Source organism: Carassius carassius, chromosome 22, assembly GCF_963082965.1.
Source record: "Carassius carassius chromosome 22, fCarCar2.1, whole genome shotgun sequence".
Lineage (NCBI taxonomy): Eukaryota > Metazoa > Chordata > Actinopteri > Cypriniformes > Cyprinidae > Carassius > Carassius carassius.
The window spans coordinates 18464797-18486019 of NC_081776.1; the positions used below are offsets into that span (position 1 = coordinate 18464797).

General features: G+C 38.2%; 1 protein-coding gene across 2 annotated transcripts in view; it reads left to right on the forward strand.

The window, feature by feature from the left end:
* LOC132099081 (cadherin EGF LAG seven-pass G-type receptor 1-like) overlaps nt 1-21223 on the forward strand; it is a 165915-nt gene that overhangs the window by 72193 nt on the left and 72499 nt on the right. The window contains exon 6 of one of the 2 annotated variants that reach the window (XM_059505518.1): nt 7503-7583. The exons of the other annotated variant lie outside the window; for it this stretch is intronic. Coding sequence (XP_059361501.1) covers nt 7503-7583 — 81 coding nt within the window. The remainder of the gene's footprint in view (nt 1-7502; nt 7584-21223) is intronic. 2 annotated transcript variants of the gene reach the window in all.

Consider the following 21223-nt stretch of genomic DNA (forward strand, 5'->3'; position numbering starts at 1 on the left):
TCTTGTCGGCTGCAAGATGAAATTCACAGTCCTGGCTCTCTCCAACGAGAGAAATGCAACATTCACAAATTGCACAATTCGTTTTCGTTTAAAAAACATTTCAAGCTTTCTGTAGATGTTTTATATGTGATACACCACGATATTATGTTAATTAAAAAAATTATAAATTCATTATCAGGAAAAAAATTTAAGTGATGAGACGGCGCCTCTCTGTCATTAATGCACATTAATAATTTTTGCACAAACACTTGAATATGAGCGACGTGGTTTTCACTCGCTCCAAGAGCACTCCATCACGAGTACAATTCATGCCAACAGCCCATAATATAACTGCATATTCAGCAGGAATTAATGTTAAACATATTTAGCTATAGCTTGATCAGAAGGTTACAATGACTGCAAGAGTCGAGCGGGATGTTAAGAGTTTGTCTATTTCTTTTACTGATTATTTTCGGGTTAAAGCATGATTTAAACAGATTCACACTCAATCGCTTTCACAATAATGCATTCAAACAAATGTAATCTTACAGTACTAATACATTATCAGCATGCTATCTGATTTTGAAATCTTGAAGAAGTTAATCGATCTGTTTAGATAAAATAACTGACAAAGATGTACTGTTATTTTCATCACAAACAAAATTTTCACAGCAGAAAGCAGCAATTAAAGATTTAATGTAGGGCTGGGCGATATACAAAAAAAATGATATCTCGATATTGTCAAATTTTTACGATATTCGATATATATCTCGATATGTTTGCATTTGCATTTAAATAATAAAAAATAAAACATGATTTTCTTTTGCCCATTAAAAAAAACTATTTAGATTAAACAGCTAATTTAAGCAGTTAAAAAATCTAGACCAAGAGATCACTTACTGCTTTTTATTAAATGAATACATGTAGGCCTATATGTAACTGAAGCAGTGCAAATTAAGTAACAGTTACAGAAAGTGCATTCTTCTTTTTAGTGCATGCAATTCACAATTTAAACTATGCAACTGGGATAAGTATTTTATTTAAATTTTTTTAACAAGTTTTTAAGCTAAGAACACAAGTCTGTCAACTGTCTGTGGTTTTAAGAGAAGCTCTGTGGCATGGAACTATGGTCCTACTGACACTAAAAACCCTCTTAGATGGGGAGCTAGTTGCTGAAGCACATAGCTATTTCTTATATATAAATATATATAAATGAATACCAAAGACTTTTGCATTCTCTCTGTCTATATTATGGAAACTGGTAAACATATCAGTGAAATTCCCCAATAGTAATTCCAAATGGCCATAGCCTATGTTTCTCTATTCAAACATCAGCGGTCGAGTAAGTGCATTTATTTTGCGATCACAAATGCAAACAATACAGTTGAGATCTCACGACAGAACACAGACCGGCTGAACGATGCTTTCATTAAATCGCTCAATTCCAGCTTGTTAGTGTTTTCAGATTATCGTCAGCGGCTCTTCCGCAATGAGGAGTGAGCACGTGCGCATGGTTGCCAGATTGCTTAAAATAAGCAAACACCGGGCAGAAAATGTATCCTTGTAACAGTGGAGCTCTGATTCGGAGATTTAAACTCTTGTTATCTGGCAACCGCTATCATTACAGCTCTCGTAGTAGAGGGGCATAGAGCAGTCAGCAGTTACAGGTTCCTTTTTTGGAGATTCGGCGCGTTCTTTTGGGAAAGTATGCTTGAATTTGAAATATTCGATATTCCCGATATATTCAAATTGTACATCGTCGTCAAAATTATTCCGATGTTATCGCTAATATTCAATATATCGCCCAGCCCTAATTTAATGCTTACAGCGTTATTAGTTTGGCATGTGATATAGGGAAAAAAGTTTACACAAAATAGCTTAAACCACTTTGAAACTCTCCTGTTATTTTTTTTTTATTTATTATTATTATTTTATATGCTACGTTATGAACATAACATTTCAAACATACTGAAATACTTTATCCATGGAGTGAAGGCGGAGCGTGTTTCTGGTATCAGTGCGCGCAGAGGGGAAGTTGTTGCTGCTCACAGACTCTGCTGCGAGTGAGAGAGATGTTTCACCCGACGAAATGAAGACGACCGCGGGAACACAAGCACAGCACATCCGCCAAAAATCAACCTGCAGCAATGCTCGTTGATCAACTCGCCAAGCTTTACTTTTGTAGGTCGCATCGCAGTAAATAATTCGATAATATGACCATGCAATCAATACAGATATTTAATAAAAACAATAAAACAAGCAGGGCTAAATAAAACAATAAAAAACGCACGCCAGGTCTACACCGGACATATTGGGTTGGGGTGATCCAACAAAAGACAACAGAACACAGTGATGGATACACTGGACACGATCCCCTTCAGTGAACTGATGCTCATTCTGTTTATGATGAAATGTCCTGACACTGTGTTCAGATGATTTGACACTATAGCGTGATGTCATCAAGTTTAGACACACTTTTCGCTGTGGGGCACGGATGACAACTCTCGTGTCTGGTGTAGACACACAGAAAGTGCCTGCTCTATTTACAAATAAGTTCTATAAGAAAAAAAAACAAAAAACAACTAAACCAGCAGCATAACGAGATGGAAATATAGACTAGAAAATATATTAACAGGTCCTCCGTCCATGACACTGACTCACTGCTGAGCTGCCAGTTTTAATCTTAACAGCTCTTAATGAGTGGATGGTTAGATGCATGATGGGCTAGTATAAAATAAATAAATAAATAAAAATAAAGGTCTTTCCAGCATTAAGGTAATAACATTACTGTTTTTTAATCATCTTGTTGCAGTTATAAAAACTGACTGCTAAATGAATGATAAAGAACTGTGTTAAAACTTGTTTTGTAAAATTTCCTCGTCATTTGAATATTGATTTAAAAATCGGTTTAAATCATAAATCTGATTTTTTTTTCCATATGCTATTGCCCAACTTTAAAAGCAAGTAAAGAAGGCTCCCTTTAAAATCACTTAAGTTGTCAATTACTAAAGCTATTTTGTTGATTATAATGAGAGAACTTGAGTTTAATCGTAAAGGACAGTTTATTAATCCGTCCATTTATTAGAGTTTCAAAGATTTAATCGTGCAGGTTTAATTTTATTCGTTTCTTGTTTTAGGCTAATTAGGCATAAATAATGGGAACGAAATTATACAGTGCTTCATGTTTAAACATGCAACAATTTCTTAATCAGTTTACAGACAAATGTTTTTTTCCCCAATAAGTTAAAGGACAGGTAACGAATAACAAAAATGCATGTTGTTTTATTAAAGTATAAAAATATATTTATATTGAAAATATAAATTAAAATATAGGCATAATATATGTGTTACGGATCACACTGGAGACAGAGGAGTAACAGATGAAGTTGGTTTATTAAAGACACAAGCAGAGGAGCAGGTAGTGAGGAGTGGATGGGCGTAGGGATCCGTGCCGGGAAGGTAGTGACTTCTGGAAGGGTAGGTGAACCACACACACGCACTTTAGGGGAATCGGTATCTTCGGAGGCAACCCTTAGAGAGAGGGTAGAAGAGGAGTTAGTCCTAATAGTAAGCATACAGGAATGATCTTGTCGCGAACGTGACCGGATGATGACTGAGTGCGTGTGTGGCTTTTATGGTGCAGCGCTGATGAGTGGGTGATGAGGAGCAGGTGGTGATGACTAGTATTCAGGTGAGGGTGTGCGCTGTGATTGTGTGGAGGTGGAACCTGGCGTGTTTGTAACAATATGAAAATATTGACATTTTGCATATTAATCCATGTAGCCTACCCCCCTAAAAAAGGCTACCACTTTTAATGCTCCGATGCAAAGTAAACCACAATTTCTTTTGAATAATATAACGCATAATTAATATAATATAAATAATACTGCACACCTTTTAAATTTGTCAAATCTAAAATATGGTTTAATACCAGGTAGCTTAGAGAAAATATAAGCACAGGCACAGGCTTGATGTTTATCCTGCTTGAATTCGTTCAAGCAAGAAATGCACATAACTTCATAAGTACCAAACTTTCGTCTGTGGATATTAAATATTAAATATATTAAATATTTTAACTACAGTGTTTTTCTTTCATTTTCCCTGACTGAAGCCATCAAATCTAACACATCAGTGAGGCAAAACTGTTTGATAACTTATGGTTAAAGCACCACTCAGCGGTCAAAGGCTGCAAATGCACTTTATACCGCCACCGCGGCGGTACGTGCGGCGGTAAAAAGGGCCTTTTGAATGTCTACTTAGTTTATATATACTGCATATAGCCTACTGTATATAAAGTAAATTATATATTATTATTATGTAAAGTTTAATATAATATAATATAAAATTATATCCAAGTTGTCTTTCTGGAACACAGTATTAGGTTAACATTTCAATAAACAATTGTGTACTACAATTACAAGCCATTGTATACGGTGACATTTCAGCACTTGACTAACGGATAGCGACTCCTAAGTAGCACTTAAAGCACAGGTACATGCGATTGCTTTAAGTGCATTTTTGGGAAATTTTTGAAAAAAAAACACTGTAAGTTGCTGATTATAATGCTTACCATTTCCTTACCTTACAATATTTACAGTGTCAAAAAACATCATCACAGACTTCAGTCTGTTATGTTTATGTTATGTTATGTTTCAATTTATGCACTAAAAATGAAAAATAAAAAACACTCCCGTTATAATCAGTAAAGCGATTTACACTGTATGTTGAATTAATATCATATACTTACATCACATGTACATCTGCACTTTGTTGTTTATGATGAGAGAATTAGCGAGTGAGCAGAATTCAATCAATTTTGACTGCTAAACTCTTCAAATTGGCCATTGCATTTATAAACTCGGAATCATGTGTGATTGGTTATAATGCACACCACTGTAAAAATGTGGAAAATAAATATGATGAAACAAATAAGCCCTAGTATTAATTAGATAATAATACTAGCCTGATAATAGTAATAATAATGATAGTAATAATTTGTATTATTGTATTATTATCATCTTGATATCGTCAAAGGGATCAGCCACAGGCGATATGTCAAACAATCATCGATACATAATACATGATACATGATACTATCATCTATCGGCACAACCCTAATTTAGATCCCAACAGAGAATTGCTTAGTACCTAGGTGCATATGAGTATCATGTACTAAATAAAAACATAAAACATGATTTAACACAGGCCACACTGAACTTAATTCAGTTCAATTTGGCTTAATTTCTAAATCACATTTAAGAATGAGACCAAAGCACAATGGTTCACAAAGCAGCTTAACTGTGTGCCAGTATTTCACTACTTATACTCACAGAGAACACGAGACCACTGGGGAAAAACTAGTAAGGAATAAATTATTTTCTTTTTTTGCATACAGTAACTTGCCCCAAACGGTCTAGTTTGCCTAATAAAGAATTGCACAATATTGGAAGTAAAGAGAGCGGAATTAGGGTTTAAAGGCAAACAATTATTTTAAAGGCAAACCATCCAGGTCATAGTAAAGGGTGCCAGCTCACATTCTCTATGAATGAGTTTATCTATCAGAGCATTTCATACGACAGTGTGTGATGATATGTGTCAAACGTCTAAGAAAATGAAAATGGTTACCTTTTTTAGGGATTATTTTGCATTATTTAAACAATCCATGTCACTCAAGAGGCAGACTACTTGATTTTGGATGCATTTACGAGAAATCTTTCCTAATGGAACAATTTCATTTGACACTAGTGTTGCTCTAAAATGTCTAAAATGTCTCTTAATTTTTAGTGACCAAAACGAGATGAAACTAAATGTTAGAACATTATTTTGTCTCGTTTAGTCGCGTTATTACTATTATTTTCCAAGTATTTCTGTTTCCTGTGTCTCACTTCAGGGGCTGCATCAGGAATGGATGTATTCATGAGTCTATAAGGTAACAATAATATAATATGATAACCTTGTTTGAAATTAGTTTTGGCTAAATGAAAATGTGGGTTTCGTCTATACTACTAGGTAACGTACTTATACTACATTGACTGAGTTAAATAGAATTGCATTACTAAAAATAGACTAAAATACAATTTTCATTGACTAAAACTAGACTAAATGTCATGGATTATTCTGACAAAAAAAAAACTAAAATGCTCCGACTTTTAGTTGACTGAAACTTGACCAGACTAAAAAGAGTACTAACGTGACTTAAACGAATAAAAACTAAAATGACAGCTTTACACAAAGACTAGACTAAAACTAAAATTAAAGTTACCAAAAACAACACTATTTGACAACAAAGTTTTGTTCGTTTGGTTAGGGTTTAAACACCTGAATATCCTCAAAAATGTAGCTTTATTGTAATGCGTAATTGGTATGAAAACAATACGTCTAAATTTTATCGAAGGCATAATTGGCATCTTAAGCATAACTGTCACCAGAACTTGTTCTAACATAATTGCCATTTCTGCCTTGATGACTCCTGACCACTGTTATTTTAACTGAAAAGAATGCATCGAGCTCGTGATCATGAGTTTATAAGTTGGAAATAGGAAGTTTCCGATAGTACGTGAAGACAGCAGAGAAGCGCTCTCACTCAACACAGTGGAGTGAATCGTTTTGCTAACTTTGTGGTTTATTATTTTGAGTTGTATGGGACTCGGTTACACACATCCCTCTCACAGTATATTGCTTTACAGATTTACTGCTCAGAAATACGAGTCTCTACCCACCTATTAAGTGTTGTCCTACGACGCACTCTGCTTTGATGGGTCCCGCGTTCGTGCAGGTCTCTAATAGGAAGGTGCCTGTTATAATGTTATGATTGAGGCTCTGGACTCTAAGCATAACTTGTTTTTCTATAACAAACTATAAAATATTTTCTATATAAACGTTAATGTACTGGCATTGACAAAACTTTTTTGTATTTAATTTAATTACATTAATGTTATAAGTTGAGATTTAGGCTACAATAAATATTTTAACTGCTACTATGTAAAAAGTTCGTATTGCAGTAGGCCTACTTTTAAATGACAAAAGTGAACAACAATACACTACTTTTGAACGCATTATTAGTTTTGTGCATAACAATAATCAATAATGTAGCAAATTTCGATCAGTTCAGTATTGACCTCCACTGCCCCATTCTTAAAATGCACACTTTTATATATACCGTTTTTACATTTTACACATTTTTGCTTTTTTTAATCCGACTGAACCATCAATCCATTTGTTGATGGATTGTTTTTTATTATTATTATTATAATTTTTTTATTTAAACATAACTTTTGATGACTAAACAAGGACCCAAATGTAAAAGGGGCAAGTTGCTAGAACTTAACTTGGGATAAACCAAGACTTTAGTCCCTGATTATTTTAGAAAGCCCGTTTTATAGCAGACAGGCTACTCTGTTAAATGTTAATGGGCTTTGGGGCTGATTTTAACTAGCGTCTTCTGCTACCTTTAAAAGGGCTCTCAATATCTGTGGGGTCATCATACATTCTAATCGCCACTTTCTCTCCCGTGGTCTACGCAGGACAGCCTGCACCTGCTGGACTCCAGTGGGGTGCTGCGCGTCCATCTCTATACCGCCTGGCTGGAGCTCACTCATGAGGAGGTACTGTATCCAGTGACCTAGTGTAGCTCTGCGGTGGCGGTTCCTGCTATCCTTCCAGCCTTAGGGTCCTGGCATTTACAAAGCATCTCAGAGTTTCTCCGGCCTTTTTTCGGATCAGTTCTGCACTTGGTCATATAGAGACAAAGGGCAACATTGGGAGGAGGCAATCAAATTCAAAATCTTCTTCTGTAGTTTGAGAAGCTCTGTGAATACAGACCCACATCTTCTTCTCTGACTCCAACAGCTTATATCTGTGTCCAAAGAGATTCATTAGTAGGGATATGAATCTCAGGGAAATTTACAGTCGGGCTCAGTTTCTACTTAGCGAGTTTGTCAGCACTTCCATTAAGCATTCTTGGGGATAAACCATAATTTAAAAAAAAGAAAAAGAAAAACCACTAGTGGTGCAGAAAATAAAGATAATAGCTTGTAGTAAACACTATTATTACACTGCTCTGTGGAATACTTGATTCTGATTGGTCAGTCATGACATTTCAAGGTATGTTATCCCTCGATAACAACCAGTACAAGCTAATAACACAGACTTATCCAGGTAACAGCAGTCGGCGCTGTACTCTTGCATGAACAATTTTTTCTTGGTGGAAGCTATGTGTTTGTTTAGCTAATAAAATATTAAAACTCTGTTAAAAATGGTCTACGATTATTTAATTATGTCATCCTGGTATTGCGAACTCACTCTCGTTTCATACAAATGCAGCTGCTTCCATTTTGCTAAGATTGTTTTGTACGCTGTAATGGATTATAAGAGAACTAAATAACTGGTAAGATTTTAAAACATTTTCATCTTAATTCTTTTATTGCCTTAATTATTTTTGTGGTGAAATGATGTGTAATAAGTGATTTTGGGTTTGTGATCACCCTGTTGGCATTTATTCTGAGATAAAAACAGGCTGGATGTACATTATCACTTACTTATACTGTGTATTTTTAACATTTATTAGCTACATTTATTAGCTACATTTATTTTTTGCTATTACATATATAGTCAAGGAGTGTTTTAGCTAATTCAAAGCAATAATCCAACAATGATTTTTGAGCATTTATTTACTTATTTTTTTTTACAAGACTCATTTGTTTTTGAATCAGGCTAAACTGGTTTTACTGTGCTGCTAGTGAATAGAATACATTGTTGTGTATTCATAGAGTTCTGTCTGTGTTGGTTGAAGAATGCAGACTTTCAAGAACCGTTTGTCAGAAAAATTTAAAATTTTCAATTGCAGAAAATTCAATTGCAGAATATTCCTTTATTCCCTCATGGCTTATGGCTACTGCATACTGAATAAAAGCACAAATATATAAACATACCCAATGTCAGTTAACCCAAAAGCATATTTTTAGGGAAAACAAACAAGATCTACTGAGGGAAAATTGTGCTTTCTGCAGGTTGATTTAGCTTTGAAGAAGTCCAATGTATTTAATTGTTTTGAAAATTGTGCTGCTGAACATATTGTGTTCGATGGAAACAGGCCTTTACATTGGTATTACTTGAGTGAAGTGTATTGGCTATTTGATAAATCAACAATTACATTTGTAATGTTAACCAGCTCTTAGTAGTTGCTTGTGTCAACATGAGGAAAATTAGTTTTCTTTATTCCAGTCTTTCCTGTATTGTGCAAACACATTTTTGGGGCGATTCACACCTGTCTTGTTTGGTTAGAGTGAAACGAACTCAGGTTCGTTTCCTCCTTTGATGCAGATGTTTTTGGCAGGTGTGAATACAGCAGTCACAATCTGGTGCACACCAAACAACCGAACCGAGACCCAGCTGAGGAGGTGGTGGAATACAGAATCATGGTTTGACCTGGACGCTGTCTCATTGACATTTGGGCAGATTCCTATATATCACAGCTCCTGTAGAAGACACATAAAAATCACGTTGAGCTGGGGGGTGGGGGATGTGGGAATTTACGGATGAACGCGCAGTTAGCTGACATTTGTGAAAGCCTGCAATCACTTTTCTATGTGCGCTAATCTTTTAAGTTTCTTTTATTCCTAATCTGTCTTCCGCACAGTGCTACTGTCATGATGCCATGGTTGGCACACATAAGAGCATGCTCTCTCTGCCAGCACAGTCTTGCAGCACTTCGTCATCTTTGCAAAATCCTTTTTGCAACATTGTATAGATGGCATTGTCTCATGTTCATTAGTGTCTTCATATTTTGTTTGTAGCTGATAACAGAAAATCTGTTTTAATAATAACAATTGCACTATGAAAAATCTCCATGATTAACCTGTTTTTGAACTTCCTGCTTTTCCCTGCTTAAGAATTTCTGTCCAATGAATGGGTGACCATAGCACACGTGTGGTTTTGTTTACAATTTCTGGTTCACTTGCAAAGAGGGCAGTGTCAAAGCGAACCGCACCAAACAAAAAACAATTCAACGTTGTATATGGTCCGGACCAAAGCAAGTGAACTAGCAGATTTTTCTGGTGTGAATACACCCTTAATGTGAGAGAAATACAAGAATTTGAATTAAGCTATGAAATAGAGTCTTTTTCACAGCATCTGTCCATAATAAGGGCAATCACTTCAGCCCAGACGAGACTGGTGTATTATGTAGATATTTTCTATTTTTGTCACCATAGGTCAGCTCAGGTAACTACAGAAGCAAGGTTAATATTTGAAGGAATGCTGTATGTAGGAATATTGTGAAACCTCATGCTTTAAAGAGGGAAATTGGGCAGGAGAGAGGATGTGACACACACAGCGAGTAAACACGTCACACCCTGTAGAGGAAGGAAGAATGACATCATGAAACTCTGTACAGCTATACAGAGTTGCTGCTTTTTAAAATCTCTGCATGAAGAGGGTACCTATAGAAAACATGACACAGTTGACTGAATTCTTGTAGTTAACTGTAGTACAACTACTTCTTGTAGTCTGTAGTTTTAAATTTTTAGCTGAGAATGCATTTAAAAATAAAAAAATAAAAAATTTGCTAACTGAACCAAAGCAAAACTTCTAAACTTTTAAAAATATAAGTTGTTGAACTTTTTCTATGTGATGTTCAGGTGACTAACCGGTTGACAAGCTCAAAAACTGTATTCGGATCAGTGTGTCAAAGAGCAAAGATGGCAGAATTGTAAACACATACTTAATGCGTCAACCAAGCAACTACCAATGAGGTTACTGGGAATGCTAAGAAACAGCTTTACCCAGGAATTATTGACCTCTTTGCTTGTGTCATACCGAAAAGTCATCCAAGGTCATCATGTAAGTCTCTAAACTAAGTCCTTAATTTCCTTAAGGTTTCTGATTAACTATGAATCTGTGTCATATATTTCACACAGAGCAATGGATTAAGGAAGAATTAATATATGACATTTAAATTAGTACATTTACAGTCCGGATTAGTACATTAGTATATCGAATCAATCAGGATAAGTACAAATGGTCTAAAATTCTGAATCAATTGTCCACATTAAGCTGTTTTTGTTCGTTTACAAGTAGTGACATAATTGGCCTAGTGTATGAGGAGATTTGTAGAGGGTTAGTCTCAAGATGATGAAATTCATGTCAAGGGATTTTATCAAGAATGGCTGCTGATTTCTATGTTTTGTAGATCTTCTTCCGCCAGCTATTCAGCTGTCATTCAGTCTAGAAAGCTCTCGCCAGAAGAATGCACCTCAAGCTGAATGTACGATCATGCCTGTTTTACTTTAGAACAGACCGTTATGACCTGCTGATTCATCACATTGTGGAGTATAGGAGGTAAGATTTTTTGAGGTCTGGGCACTTTTGGAGAACCAATCAAGAATTCATGAGAGTTTCAGGGGTGTTCTTTTTCTCCAGTTTTTCTTGAATTTAGTCTATTTTAGTTTATTCAGTCTTAGTCGTGTGTCAAATCTAACTTTTAATTTTTATTATATTTAGTCAACTTGTCCTGTTAGTTTTAGTCGACTAAATGTCTGAGCATTTTATAGTTCTAGTCAGTGGAAACTTAGACAATTTCATCATATTTTCGTCTTACTGTGTAATGGTAAAATTAAAAAAATATATATAATTTTGCTCAATTTTAATTGCACTGATTGTTGTCATTTGGGAAATTTATTTTTCAACAATAAGCAGAAGTCAATAGAATAACGAATACTTGAATACTTGTACAGTACTTTACAGTATTTCAGTGTTTTCAGATCATGGCGCCTCCACAGAGGGAGGGTGTGTGAATGGTTGCCAAATTGTAAAGAGCAAAAAGCCAGGCAGAGTATGTATCTGTTTAACATAAAAGGTCTGATTAGAGTATTTGAGCAATCAATATCTGGCAACCGCAAACATGAATGCTCACATAATAGAGTCTTGAGTTTTTGTTCTTTTAACTACAGTTTAGTCTCGTCTTTTGTCGTCAATGAAACTGCATGTTCATTAAGTCTCAGTTATAGTTTAATGACCTTATTATTATCTCTTCAAACTTTGTTGACAAAAATGTTTTCATCATAGATTACAATTACGAACATAACTCATAAGATGATTCTCAACTATGTTATGAAAGATATAATGGAATGAATTGATACACCATTTTACTTTATGCAATATGTGGGTAAAATGGCCATAAATTAATATTCCCATTCAATGCAATGTATCTATACACTGTATCTAATTTGCATAGTAATGTGTTCTTGGAGTAACATTTAATCCTGCGTGTGTCGCTATTGGATAGTGTTTTCTCTACTTCCTGTTGGCCTTCTGTAGCTAATCGTAGCTCGGTGTAGCTGTTTTTATTTTATTTTTTCTCTAGAATCTCTATATTACTATCACTCTCTGTTTTTAAAGTGGTAAAATATAACTTAATTCACACCATATTTCTGATATTATCGATCAATCTTATCAGATTAACTTTGATTGTTCACTTTTATTTTATATCTGTGAGTGCAGTACACCTGCAAAGCGTTAGCACTCGTCAGCTTGTCATTAGCGTTTTCATTCGAACCTATCGCTGTTTTCTTTTCTCCTCTCCTCTCTCTCTCTCTCGCTCCAGTTTTTCACAAGTTCATCAAACAACCGCAGAAAGAATATTTCATCAAGCACGGTGAGTAATGGCTTCTCCTGCTATTGTTATTTGCACCTCTTGCCACATGTACAGTTTATCTATCTCTGTCGCAGATGAGGGATTCACATGTGATAAATGCAGGGAAATAGTTAGGCTGACAGAGAAGATTTCAGAATAAGAGACACGCATCCAAACTTTAATTGAGGACAGTAAGTCAAAGTCACCTTTATTTATATAGCGCTTTAAACAAAATACATTGCGTCAAAGCAACTGAACAACATTCATTAGGAAAACAGTGTGTCAATAATGCAAAATGATAGTTAAAGGCAGTTCATCATTAAATTCAGTTATGTCATCTCTGTTCAGTTAAATAGTGTCTGTGCATTTATTTGCAATCAAGTCAACGATATCGCTGTAAATGAAGTGACCCCAACTAAGCAAGCCAGAGGCGACAGTGGCAAGGAACCGAAACTCCCATCGGTGACAGAATGGAGAAAAAAACCCTGGGAGAAACCAGGCTCAGTTGGGGGGCCAGTTCTCCTCTGACCAGACGAAACCAGTAGTTCAATTCCAGGCTGCAGCAAAGTCAGATTGTGCAGAAGAATCATCTGTTTCCTGTTGTCTTGTCCTGGTGGTCCTCTGAGACAAGGTCTTTACAGGGGATCTGTATCTGGGGCTCTAGTTGTCCTGGTCTCCGCTGTCTTTCAGGGCAATAGAGGTCCTTTCTAGGTGCTGATCCACCATCTGGTCTGGATACGTACTGGATCCGGGTGACTGCAGTGACCCTCTGATCTGGACACAGACTGGATCTGGTGGCCACGGTGACCTCAGAACAAGAGAGAAACAGACAAATATTAGTGTAGATGCCATTCTTCTAATGATGTAGCAAGTACATAGGGTGTTATGGGAAGCGTTTCCGGTTCCGGTTTACCTAATTAATGCAGCCTAAAAATCCTTTAACGGATTTGGATATTAAAAGCATATTAGTATGTTATGTGTATGCCAGGTTAAAGAGATGGGTCTTTAATCTAGATTTTAGGTAAGAATGTTAGGGCTCTAGATACGGCTTTGTATGCGTCTAGCTCAGGGATTCCTATACATTGTTTAGTTCCGGAAACGGAGCCCCTGCAGCAGGGCAACTGGGTGACGGTGAGGCAGCATAGTCATGGGTCAAAACACCGCTCTTCTGTTCCGATCAAAACATTAAACAGGTTCTCCCCACTCAGTGATGCACCCACTGAGAAACCTGATGAAAGTGCTTTAGTTATTGGTGATTCTATTGTATGGAACGTGAATATAGAGACACCAGCCACCATAGTCAAATGTTTAACGGGAGCCAGACATCTTGGCAAATTTAAAAGTGCTGGCTAATGCTAAACGTAAATACAGTGAGATTGTTATTCATGTCGGCGCTAATGATGTTCGACTTCGCCAGTCGGAGATCACTAAAAATAACATTAAAGAGGTGTGTGAACTTGCAAGCACGATGTCAGACACTGTACATGCTCTGGTCCCCTCCCTGCTTACCGTGGTGATGAGATGCATAGCAGATTGTCATCACTCAATGGCTGATGTCTAAGTGGTGCCCACAGAATAACATAGGTTTCATAGACAATTGGACGAGCTTTTGGGGCAGACCTGACCTGTTGAAAAGAGATGGTCTTCATCCCTCCTTGGGTGGCGCCACTCTTCTCTCTAGAAATATGGCAAATAGTCTTAGTGTTTATACTTGACTAACTGGGGCCCAGGTCAGGAAGCAGACAGACTGGCTAAACCGACCGTCTGCTAGCTGCCTCCCGTCACAGAGGTCAGTTTATTCTCAGCACATAGAGACTTTTTCACCTAGATATCACACTATAGAGACTGTGTCTGTTCCCCGAACTAGAAAATACAAAAAACGTCCAAACCAAGTTAAGATTAACAATTTAATTGAGGTTCAAAAAATCAAAAACAGAAGCAATATGGATAAACAAATGATAAAGCTTGGCTTATTGAATATCAGATCCCTTTCTACGAAAACACTTTTTGTAAATAATATGATCACTGATCATAATATAGATGTACTCTGTTTGACAGAAACTTGGCTAAAACCTGATGATTACATTATTTTAAATGAGTCCACCCCCCAAGATTACTGTTATAAACATGAGCCGCGTCTAAAAGGCAAAGGTGGAGGTGTTGCTTCAATTTATAACAATGTTCTCAGGATTTCTCAGAGGGCACGGTTCAAGTATAACTCGTTTGAAGTAATGGTGCTTCATATAACATTATCCAGAGAAACAAATGTTAATGATAAATCCCCTGTTATGTTTGTACTGGCTACTGTATACAGGCCACCAGGGCACCATACAGTCTTTATGATTTTACATCCAAGTTAGTTCTGGCTGCAGATAAAGTTTTAATAGTTGGTGATTTTAATATCCATGTTGATAATGAAAAAGATGCATTGGGATCAGCATTTATAGACATTCTGAACTCTATTGGTGTTAGACAACACGTTTCAGGACCTACTCATTGTCGAAATCATACTCTAGATTTAATACTGTCACATGGAATTGATGTTGATAGTGTTGAAATTATTCAGCCAAGTGATGATATCTCAGATCATTATTTAGTTCTGTGCAAACTTCATATAGCCAAAATTGTAAATTCTACTTGTTACAAGTATGGAAGAACCATCACTTCTACCACAAAAGACTGCTTTTTAAGTTATCTTCCTGATGTATCCAAATTCCTTAGCATATCCAAAACCTCAGAACAACTTGATGATGTAACAGAAACTATGGACTCTCTTTTTTAGCACTTTAAATAAAGTTGCTCCTTTACGCTTAAGGAAGGTTAAGGAAAACAGTTTGACACCATGGTATAATGAGCATACTCACACCCTAAAGAGAGCAGCCCGAAAAATGGAGCGCAGCTGGAGGAAAACCAAACTAGAGGTATTTCGTATTGCTTGGCGGGAAAGTAACCGATCCTACAGAAAAGCATTAAAAACTGCTAGATCCGATTACTTTTCTTCTCTTTTAGAAGAAAACAAACATAACCCCAGGTATTTATTCAATTAGCCCAGTCCTGTCAACACTGCACTGGCTCCCTATCAAACATCGTATAGATTTTTAAATATTGCTTATTACTTTTAAAGCCCTGAATGGTTTAGCACCTCAGTATTTGAATGAGCTCCTTTTACATTATAATCCTCTACGTCCGCTACGGTCTCAAAACTCAGGCAATTTGATAATACCTAGAATATCAAAATCAACTGTGGGCGGCAGATCCTTTTCCTATTTGGCGCCTAAACTCTGGAATAACCTACCTAACATTGTTCGGGAGGCAGACACACTCTTGCAGTTTAAATCTAGATTAAATACCCATCTTTTTAACCTGGCTTACACATAACATACTAATATGCTTTTAATATCCAAATCCGTTAAAGGATTTTTAGGCTGCATTAATTAGGTAAACCGGAACCGGAAACAATTCCCATAACATAATGTACTTGCTACATCATTAGAAGAATGGCATCTACGCAAATATTTGTCTGTTTCTCTCTTATTCCGAGGTCACCGTAGCCACCAGATCCAGTCTGTATCCAGATCAGAGGGTCACTGCAGGCACCCGGATCCAGTACGTATCCAGACCAGATGGTGGATCAGCACCTAGAAAGGACCTCTATTGCCCTGAAAGACAGCGGAGACCAGGACAACTAGAGCCCCAGATACAGATCCCCTGTAAAGACCTTGTCTCAGAGGACCACCAGGACAAGACCACAGGAAACAGATGATTCTTCTGCACAATCTGACTTTGCTGCAGCCTGGAATTGAACTACTGGTTTCGTCTGGTCAGAGGAGAACTGGCCCCCCAACTGAGCCTGGTTTCTCCCAAGGTTTTTTTCTCCATTCTGTCACCGATGGAGTTTCGGTTCCTTGCCGCTGTCGCCTCTGGCTTGCTTAGTTGGGGTCACTTCATCTACAGCGATATCGTTGACTTGATTGCAAATAAATGCACAGACACTATTTAACTGAACAGAGATGACATCACTGAATTCAATGATGAACTGCCTTTAACTATCATTTTGCATTATTGACACACTGTTTTCCTAATGAATGTTGTTCAGTTGCTTTGACGCAATGTATTTTGTTTAAAGCGCTATATAAATAAAGGTGACTTGACTTGACTTGACTTAATGAAAAAATAAGTGTAATAACTGGATTAATAATTGGCAACATTTAAATAATAATATCTAATATTTCATAGGAATATTGATGTATAATTTATTTCAATATTCACTTACTCTGTCTCCCAAAATGCCTGATAAACATGATTTAAGTCCTGAAGTCCTCTGCAGTGGACATGTATGAAATCAATGCCCTGTTCTGTAACAGAAAGTAATTTTTATTGATCTGAAACCCCATAATGTTTTGACATAACGTCTGAGATGTTGATTTATGAAATGTGAAATTTGAAAAGTAGTCCGATTTATATTATAATCACACAGATTTGAAAATTCCATTGGCTAATTACAGGGCCTAAAGTTGTGTAGTTAATAGTTTTGTTGCAAAGCACAATATTATGGTGAAATTAGATCTTGTGTTTGTTGAGTTAAAACCAAAATCATTGTTGTGTAAGCACAGCAAGCATCATAGCAAAAAGGCTAAAAAACTTATGAGGTGAGTTATACCCACCCAGGAACATAGCCCTTCATTCATGACATGGATACCACAATAATTATACAGAGATAACATACTTGCATACCTTTACCTTTTGCTCATTTCTCCTATTCTTTTGCCTGTTCTTCTTTTCCTTTTTTTCTAAATTGGGCACCTGATTGCTTTGACCTTTTCCTGTCCATCTCAGTGTTTATTTGGCACTCCACAATCAACAGAACATGCCCCCCCCCAACCCACCAAAACTGTCACTCACGACAAGAAGTCTAGAATAAAAAAATTCACCTCGGTGACCACATAATTGTTCTCTTTCAAGGGAACTTCAAACTGCATCCTCTAGGGGCCGCTATGGGGAACACCTCGTCGTTAACCATGTCTGAAGCATAGATTGAAAAAACAACTTGTTGGCCGGCGACAGCCTCTGACGTCACTACAAGCAACATATATTATAATATGTTGCTTGTAGTTCTCCATAAACAGGCACCGGGAGAACACGTCATTCTCTTCTTCGTCTTCACTGACTGTTCTGTTTGAAGCGTGCATCTGAAAGAACTAAGGGTGATCTTTCTCTGTATATCATGGCAACTACTAGCAAGCGTTTAGACAATGTGTGCATCTGTGTCTGCGTTATTTGACAGGCGATGACACACGCAATCTTTGCGTCATTTGTTAGGGTGAAGAGCACACATGCGATGTCTTTGAGGAGGCAATCGGCGTGCATTGTGAGCGTTTTTTTTAAGAAAAAAGCTACGCTCTCGTTTGTCTCTCTTCCAAAAAAAAAGGGAAAAAAAGCAGTCAACTGCTTCCCGCGGATCAGGACCTGCCACTGCTGAGGCACGGAGGAGAATGAACTCATGAGAATACAGGTGGATCTGTTTGAATGTTTTAAAGAGGGATTTTCCCTTTCACATTCATAATGGCGGCGGACAAGAGAGCCTCGGGAGGATGGTGTTATATCTTTAACACTATCTGATACTGAGGTTAGTGCTCTGCTGGGTTTTTACCCAGGGAAAGCAGGAGATATTTGAGGATGGTGAAGAAGCTGAGGCTGAGCCTTCTCAATTCTCCTCCCCTGCATATGTAGAGCTGTTAGAGGTTATGGATCGCGCCATGGCAAAGTTGGACTTGCCATGAAAATGAGCTAACAAGATGATGATGTAAGGCCATTAAAAAATAAATAAATAATTTTTAAAAACCTTGATGAGCGTTTTCTTTCTGACCATAGCCCTCCAGCTCAGATGAGCCTTCCATTTCTGCATGATCTCCATACAGATATCAAAAAGAAATGAAAGAGGCCATTTTCTTCTCGCATCCCTCGGTTTCGGCATTAGAGTAAATCTGCCGACATCGAGGTGATGCGCGAAAGCGGCTATGAGGGGATGCCCCCTGTAGAAAGAGTTTTTTTTTAAATTCTTTCTGCGGGGGAGACATCCTCTCTTAAGCTCCCTCCCTGCCATCTAATCCCCTTCAGAAATTCATCTGGCTTAGATGGCAAGGCATACGCAGCAGCAACTCAGGCTGTGGCTTTGTTACACTCGATGGTGGTGTTTCAAGCATATCAGGCTGATCTGCTAAGAGACCTGGATGGAGGCAAGGGCCTTTCTCCTGATCAGGTAGCCGCGCCGCACCATGGACCTCTCTCCATGCTACCAAGCAGGCCGCCTCCACCATGGGCGGGACTACGGCGGCCATGGTGGCAGCGGAGAGACGTCTGTGGATGAACCTGGCAGACATCGGGAAGAAAGAAAAGGCTTTCTTCTCGATACTCAGGTTTCACCTTCTGAACTTATCTGTATTTCCGTTGAGATGGTGACCGAGAAGTTCAGGGAGACGAAGGCGCACTTTGCTGCTTTCAGATCCTTCGTTCCACGAAGGTCCAGGTCCGAGCCCGAACAACATAAGGGGTCCTGGCCTGTCTCGATCTGAGGATCAAAGACGGACAGAGAAGGCTAGTGTCGCGATTCGCGCTCCTCCCCCACCTGCGGGCAAGGGTAAGAGGAATCGTGGGTCACGTTGAGGTAAGCAGAACCTTAGGGATATGATCCAGACGAGGCAGCGTTCTCGTCCGAATCAGAGTGATACCGAGGAATCTACTCATTCCCTTCAGGGATTTTTTACAATCCTCCCCTTCCTAATTCCCCTGGAACCACCAGGTCTCCACCTGATCGAGGTTAGGTTGAAACCTCTCGCATAACAGTCTCCTATACTGGACCTATAATGTTTTTGGTTGGTTTTATGTTCATAGCAACCACCTGACTGATGGTCCATACTAAAAGGAGGCGCCCCTTGAGCGGGGCTCCAGCGCAGGAGGGTGGGTGAGTATGTAAACCTCTCTGTATATACTCTGTATTAAATTGCAGGTGGTTATGTGTCTACTAATAAATTCTGCGAGTTTCCTTTGCAGTGCTCAATTACAGTGTTTACTAAACACTCGTCAGCACCAGCCATCAGGCTTCATGTTCCGGTATTAGGTGGCTGAGATCACAGGCTTCGGCGGGAGCCTCCTTGATCATCAGGCCTGGCACGGCGCTGCAGGGAATTTCATGGATGTCTGGTAAGGTCACCCTGAGGGGTCTCCTGTCTGCTTACTGGTGCTGATGCATCTAGCGGGAAGTGGAGGTGGCAGTTACAGAAGTCTTCTTGTATATGCTGCCTCAGGTGATGCTCCCCTCGCCCAAGGTTTGTAAAATTGAGCATGCCTCTCTCGTGCGATTCAGCGCCTCTGCAATGCTTAGGAACCTTTAGGTACACACGCTAAGCTTTGTGTACTTTGCACACTTTCTAAAATCCACATAAGTAGTAAGTGTGCACGCAAGACTCTGCACACTTTCTGAAATCCTGTACGGTAAGGGTTACGCGCTCCGCCTCGTTCCCTTTCTTGAGATGATTAGACCTTGATTCCTTGTGCTTCTTTCAGTCAGGGTGTATTTATTTCATTTACACTTTATTTATTTACACTTCAAGCATCGCTTCCCTCAACATGAGGGGCTATTTGGGCGATTCTCATGGTAGTTTAGCAGCGATCCCCTTTTTCCAAAAAGAGTCGCCTATGAGCGCGCTACTCTGAGCTTGGAATTCCCATATTATATGAGACTGAGTTCTCTGTTTTTTCCTCAGAGCGAGTTGATGACTCTCAATCATAGTGTTTTGAGATGCAACATTCCATACATGAGCTGGTCTATCAGAGTACCACGAGAGCCCCTCCTTAGAACAGTATTTGAAAATCTATGCTATGGTAAGTGTGCACGTAAAGTCTTTGCACACTTTCTGAAATCCACACTGTGGTAAGTTCGCACGCTAGTATTCTGCGTTCTTTCTAAAATCCTATATGGTGAGGGCTTTGCGCGGTTGCTTTGTACCCTTTCTTGAGTTGGTAAAAGCCCCGTTCATCTTGGGTGCCATTCCACCTATGTATCCTCGGATACCTATCTAAACAGGGTGTTGCTACTAGAGAACTGTTGAGACAGCTCTTTCAGCAAGCTTATGCTTCCCGGTGCCTGTTTATGGTCGCGCCGATAGTGAAGTCAGATGCTGTCACCGGCCAACAAGTTGGTGTTTTTTCAATGTATGCGTCAGACACGGGTTACGACAAGGTGTTCCCCATAGCAGCCCCTAGAGGACGCAGTGTCTCGTTCCCTACTCAGGGAACCATGGTTACATTCGTAACCTGAGACATTTTGTATTACCTATTTTTAATAGCCATTTCACACAATACAGAAAAACAAAAATGTGCCGGAACTATAGGCCTGTATTTATAATATTATGAATTAAATGTGCATTATTTGGAAGTCTTTCGGACACACTCAGTCTTTCTTGCACATTGTCGCTCTTTTTCACGCGCATGATTGGTCTCTGACGCACATTTCGGCTGCCTGGTTTGCCCGTGCCAAAAACTGCTACTGCTGCACATTAAAATGGGATTGATTTAATAATAATGCCATTTATTATAGTGTAGTAGTTTGGCTAT